At 45.7% G+C, this 6,187-nt stretch overlaps 1 protein-coding gene across 1 annotated transcript; it reads left to right on the top strand.

The window, feature by feature from the left end:
- The first annotated feature begins 5,326 nt into the window (after positions 1-5,326).
- On the top strand, positions 5,327-5,853 carry LOC129391462 (RNA-binding protein NOB1-like). Its single transcript, XM_055079278.1, has 2 exons — positions 5,327-5,498; positions 5,620-5,853. The coding sequence occupies exons 1-2, from the start codon at positions 5,436-5,438 to the stop codon at positions 5,851-5,853; spliced, it is 297 nt and encodes a 98-aa protein (XP_054935253.1). The 5' UTR covers positions 5,327-5,435.
- Positions 5,854-6,187: the final 334 nt, after the last annotated feature.

Below are 6,187 nucleotides of genomic sequence, written 5' to 3'. Positions count from 1 at the left end.
ACGCGCGGTCACCTGACCCGGAAAAGGCTGGCCGGAGCGCAGGTGTGTGCAACCTAGGCCAGGCCTGAGAACTTCTGGCCAGAAGGCCTTCTTATCCTCTGTATGTTTAAAAGTGGGAGGGTTTTTCACTCGCTAGATGGTCCCCGAGCAATCAAAGAAATTGAGGGCTCGCTGAGTGCCAGGCGCTTCATATACTCCTCCCATCAACCCCGAGGGCGGGCTTGTCTTAGCCCCATTTTACAAGTGAGAGGAGGCGTTCAATCAAGTCAGCAGATATTTATTGAACTCAGGGTTACCATATAAAATACAGGACGCCCAGTTAAATTTGAATTTTAGATAAACAACCATTAATACGTAGGTGTGCCCCCAATACTGCCTGGTACAGTACATGTTTATACTAAAAAACTACTTGTTGTTGATACTCATATTTAATTAGGCATCTTGTGGGGTTTTTTTGTTTGGTTTTTTTTTTAATTTTTATTTTCTACTTATTTTTTTATCTATTTATTTTTGGCTGCGTTGGGTCTTCGTTGCTTCACGCGGGCTTTCTCTTGTGGTGAGCAGGGGCTACTCTTCGTTGCGGTGCACGGGCTTCTCGTTGCGGTGGCTTCTCTTGTTGCGGAGCACGGGCTCTATGGGATCTTCCCGGACCAGGGCTCGAACCGTGTCCCCTGCAGTGGCAGGCGGATTCTTAACCACTGCACCACCAGGGAAGCCCTGCATCTTGTGTTTTAATTTGCTATATCTGACGACCCAAAGCCTACTATATGTGCCCGGCACGGTTCTAGGCTCTAGAAACACAAAAGTACCTTTTGTGGAGCATCCGTTCTTGCGACATAAAACAAAGGTAGAAAGGCTCCAAAACTCTTGCTGGGGGTCCATAAAGTGCTCCACCACACCAAACTAACCCCCATTTCCTTAGTATACAGAGTAGACAGACCTTTATGAACTAGAAAAAACATTTTAAATCAATATTCTTTACTGATGGTTGAGAACTTCAGCTTTGACAAGTTGAATGAAGGCTCAATTTTTCACTTTTAATCACCATTAAGTAAAACTAATACTAATCACCTAATTAGCTCTAAGCACTGTGCACTAATTATTCTGTTATTTTTGGGTCTTCCAGTTTGGATGGATCCTGTTACGCATACAAATGAAACTGGTTGAGCATTTAGTCTCTATTTTGCCATTCCAAATCCCTCCAGGAGATGGCCTTTCAAGGAGCTACAGCTCTCTCTTAACACCTTAATTCCTACCTAAAAAACTATTAAAATTTCTCTAGTAACATCGATGGGAGTTGTACTAATTCTCTTCTAGGGGAATTAGGGAAGGCCTCTTTGATTTGGTGGCATTTGAGTAGGTGTTGACCAAAAGGAAAAAAGGGACTAGGCAAGGCAGGCTCTCACTGTGCATCAAAGAAGTAAAAGCTAAATATGTACCTGGACCTATAAAGGCCCTAGGTGATACCTCCCACCCCTCCCCTTTGTTTCATCTCACCTCCAACTACTCTTTCACTCAGTACCCTGCTTCAGCCACTCTGGCCTGAGGGCCTTTGGACTGGCTTTTCCCTCTTCCTCGAAAGCTCTTTCCCCAGGTAGTCAGTTGGCTCACCCCCTCATCTCTTTCAGATGTTTGCTTAACTGTCCCTTTCAGTGAAGCCTTTCCTGATCACCCTATTTAAAACTTCAACTCATCTCTTCCTTCCCCTCCTACCAGCCCCTTCCTGCTTTATTTTTTCTCTCCATATTTCCTCAGCTTAGCACTATCTGACTTTCATATGAATATGTGTGTACGTATGTGTGTGTGTGTGTGTGTGTGTGTGTGTGTGTGTGTGTGTGTATATAAAGTCTGTTTCCCACTACAAAAATTATGAAGACAGGAGCTATAACCCAGCTCTCAAAGCAGTGCCTGGCCCATAGGAGGCCTCTTTAAACAATCTGTTGAATGAACAGACTTCATCAACATTTATTGAGCACTGAACTCATTGATGTAGGTCCTACAATATAGGAGATTTTTTTAAGACACATAAAAAATCTGAAATATGTCATCATAAAAGTGCCCTGCAAAAGTTAAAAAGTAAATTGAAATGTTCATTTAAGGAGAAAGACCCCCCTAAAACACAGTCCCTGATTTCCAACCTACTTAAAGAAGACACACAATTAACTACAATGCAAAGCAGAAGTAATAACTGCTTATTGAGTGATAGAATCAAAATGTTTTAAGTATGGTGAGAAAGCAGGGTTCAAATCCGTCCTTGGAGAAAAATCTGATTTGGGTAATGAGGACCAGTTTACAAAGGAAACAATCGAGCTGCTTCTTGGAGACTAAGTAAGCAGGGATTGGCCGGCAGAATTTTCAGGCAGAACAGAAAACAAGGGCAAAGGCAGAGACAAGAAAGTCCAGGACACTCCCAGGAAAGTCCAGAGGAATTCTAGGGATACTTACTGATTTCATGTAGTTTTTCTCTCCCCTACCCCACTGTTTCAAGTTTTTCTCTCCCCTACCCCACTGTTAAGCATATAGTTTCATAGCTCGTGCATTTTCCAGTCCTGGAAGTGAAGTCAGCTCTTCACTGGCACACAAGCAAGACGTTTCTCTTTCATAAAGGGCCTCACATGTAAAAGTTGTCATTACCTCCAGATAAGTTATACGTGGAGTTCTTCTACATATGTTTGAAAGTGTTAATTTGTTAAGGTAAACTGTTTCAAGTGACGATAATTTCATAATAATGTTTGAGATTTCTTCACTTTTTAAAAAACAAAGGAGCTTCAAAAAATTGAAGTGCTTCAGGGTTCACTTCACTTCTGAGAGAACCTGTCCCCAGACACCCTGTGCCACCACAGGCACTACCCTCAACTCCCTGAACACTCCCTTTGGACTTCCATACCTCAATGCCTTTACCCTACTCATCCTTCAAGATTTGGCTCCAAGGTCATAAACTCGAAGGTGCCCCTAGACACTACACAAAATATCACTTTGTTCATAACTGTTATATCACCCAAATTGTGGTGGTATAAACTAGCTCTCAGTACTTATTTGTTCACTAAATATGAGTCCTTCTAAGGCTTCAGTGGACTTGAAGACTAGCGAGCGTTACAGGGAAACAGAAAAGGGATTAAAGTATTACCAAAAAAATGACAACTACAAAATGTCAAGAAACCTTTTATATTAACAAGTTTTTTTGTTTGTTTGTTTGTTTTTTTTTTTTTTGCGGTATGCGGGCCTCCCTCTGTTGTGGCCTCTCCCGTTGCGGGGCGCAGGCTCCGGACGCGCAGGCCCAGCGGCCACGGCTCACGGGCCCAGCCGCTCCGCGGCATGTGGGATCCTCCCAGACCGGGGCGCGAACCCGGCCCCCTGCATCGGCAGGCGGACGCGCAACCACTGCGCCACCAGGGAAGCCCATTAACAAGTATTTTTAATATTTACTAGAAAGTGAATGGCTCAGAGCCTGATCTTTCTTTCCCTGGCTATTCCCCTAAATCAGTGGTTCTCAAGTGCGGCCCCAGGTCAGCAGCATCAGCATCATCTGGAACTTATTAAAAATGCAGATTCTCCCGCCCTGCCCAGACCTACTGAATCAGAAACTGAGGATGAACCCCAGCTAGCTCGTCTTCCAAGCTCTCCAGGTGGTCCTAATTCACAGTCAAGTTTGAGAACACTGATCTAGATCATTCTTCTTCACCCTAGTGTCTACAGAATTATTGCCAACTTCAATAAACCTCTTTTATTGTGGAGTCTAGTTTCTATATACTCCCTCCCTTTTTAGGCAACAGGAGCAATTGAGGAAGAACTTAGAGATAGGAATATTAGTGTTGAGTGGATTATATTTTCTAGGCATGAAGTAAAGACTTGATTAGAGTAATGTGAATGAATGGAGAGGTGACCCAGGCACCTCAAAACAATTCAGAAGTGACATCAAGAAAGTTTAGCAAGAGGAGTATGGGTTGAGAGTGGGAATAAGGATTACTCAGAGATTCTTACCTTGAGTGCCTTTTTTGGTAATGCCATTCGTAAAAATAGGAACTCAAGCAGTGAAGAAACTTTAAGCGGGGGCAGGAGAGAAAACTACCTTAGTTTTAACCTTCCAACCTGAGTGAAGATGCCAGAAGTTTTCAGAAAATGTGGCCAACAGCTAAGCTAGGGAATAAACCAGGGATTGGACCTGTAGATTCCAAAGGCATTCCTATAATGCGATAATTGTGATAAGCCTTGGGGATAGATAGTATTGGTGAAGGAGAAAACTTAGACACAGAGGCCAAGACAGTTCTGTGGTGGGTGCGCCGTGAGCAAGGCAGAAGAGATGGCAGCGAAGGAGGGTGAGAAATCTCCGGAGACACAGGGGGACCAGGATAGTGATGTAACACCAAAGTGAGGCAAGGAGACAGTCCAGAAAGAGGAAATGGTCAGCACTGTAAAATTCTGCAGAGAAACTGAAAATATCGAGAAATAAGAACAAAAAAATTGATATGATAGGGAATTCCCTGGCGGTCTAGGCACTTAGGATTCGGCACTTTCACTGCTGGGGCCGGGGTTCGATCCCTGGTTGGGGAACTAAGATCCCGCAAAAAAGAAAAAAAAAATTGAGACATCTGGGGAAGGAAAAGGGATTTGGGCACCTGTTAAAAGACACCCCCCCCCCCCAGGGCAGTGAACAATTTTTGGAGGTACGATGGATCAAGTATAACCAAGGGGCAAAAACTGGAGTGAAGACTTGACAAAGAAAGTTTAGAATAACTCAACACCTCTGAAGATGGATGACTGAAAACTCAAGTCATCATTCAGCCAAAATTGGCCAGCATGAATTTCTACCAGACCAGATCTCATAATTATGGAATCTCAGCAAGGAATTATGAGCCTTGCTTATGTACGTGGCGTTAAGAGATCCTGGACCCAAGTTGCTCAAAATGAAGCGGGGGTAAGTAAGCAAGCAGCGGTCGGTATGGCACAGTAGTAAGAAAGCGGCTCTGAGTCGGTTTGTTTCAGTGTTAATCTCGATACCCCACTAACTACCCATGTTAGTTGGGCCTAGTTTTCTTGAGCAGCTACCCCTTACCTGTAAAATAGTACCTATTTCATAGGGTTGTTGTGATCTTTAAATTAGAGCATCTGTATTGATTGACTCTTAACAATGAAACTAACACAGACTATTTGCATTTAAGCGTAAAGAAGGCGCTAAGGAGCAGACGCCAAAGCAAACTTCCTCGGGTGGCCCCCCGGCCCCTCCCAAGGTTTGACCCCGCCCACACCTCCCAGGGAGAGCTGTTGGCCTCACCGCGCATGCGCTCGGGGAGCCCTGAGCCGGAAGATGCTGGCGCGGCCGCCAGGAGACGCCGCTTAGCCGCGGCTGCTCTTCCCGGCTCCCAGAGGCCCGGATTGGGACAAAGGGGCGGGCGCAATCTGCATGCGCACGCACGCTCTGATCTCGATGGACCAAAATGGTGCCGGTGGAGCACGTTGTAGCCGATGCAGGGGCTTTCCTGCGGGACGCGGCTCTGCAGGTACAGGGTGCTCCGGCGGAGAGGAGCGGGGTCTGGGCTGGTGGCCCCTAAAGGAGCTTGGGAAATCGGGCAGCGCGTTGCGTGGTGCGGGCGGGTGTGAGTTGGGCCGGTCTCCCCTCAGGACATCGGGAAGAACATCTACACCATTCGGGATGTGGTCAGCGAGATTCGGGATAAGGCCACGCGCAGGCGGCTCGCAGTCCTGCCCTACGAGCTGCGTTTCAGGGAGCCTTTACCGGAATACGTGCGGCTGGGTGAGTGTCTCTGCCCGGTGTTAATGGCGAAGCTGGTTCCTGGGTTGCTGACTGAACCTGCTCTGGTTCTAGTCGGAGTCTGGATACTTTATCAGAGTTGATTTAGAAACTGCACGGTCGGGCAGAAATAGAGACACAGATGGAGAGAACACACGTGTGGATACCAAGGGGGGAAAGTGGCGGGGTGGGGGTGGGGGTGGTGGTGGTGGTGGTATGAATTGGGAGATTGGGATTGACATGTATACACTAATATGTATAAAATGGATAACTAATAAGAACCTGCTGTATAAAAAAATAAATAAAATTCAAAAATTCAAAAAATAAATAAGTAAATAAAAGAAACTGCACGGTCTAGGAGACCGTGGTGGGAGAGAGGAGTTCTGGGTCATGAGTCAGCCAGGCCTTGCCAGTTACTAGTTATGTGCCCTTGGGAAT

The sequence above is a fragment of the Physeter macrocephalus genome, chromosome 17 (assembly GCF_002837175.3).
Source record: "Physeter macrocephalus isolate SW-GA chromosome 17, ASM283717v5, whole genome shotgun sequence".
Classification (NCBI taxonomy): Eukaryota; Metazoa; Chordata; class Mammalia; order Artiodactyla; family Physeteridae; genus Physeter; species Physeter macrocephalus.
The sequence above is the reverse complement of the archived record's forward strand: the minus strand, read 5'-3'. Positions and strand labels throughout refer to the sequence as shown.

What these genes read in the sequence shown, in the direction of transcription:
- LOC129391462 (XM_055079278.1), top strand. Translation starts at nt 5,436, where the DNA reads ATGGTGCCGGTGGAGCACGTTGTAGCCGATGCAGGGGCTTTCCTGCGG. An exon ending in TGCGGGACGCGGCTCTGCAG is followed by an intron (nt 5,499 to 5,619) that starts GTACAGGGTGCT and finishes GTCTCCCCTCAG; the next exon opens with GACATCGGGAAGAACATCTA.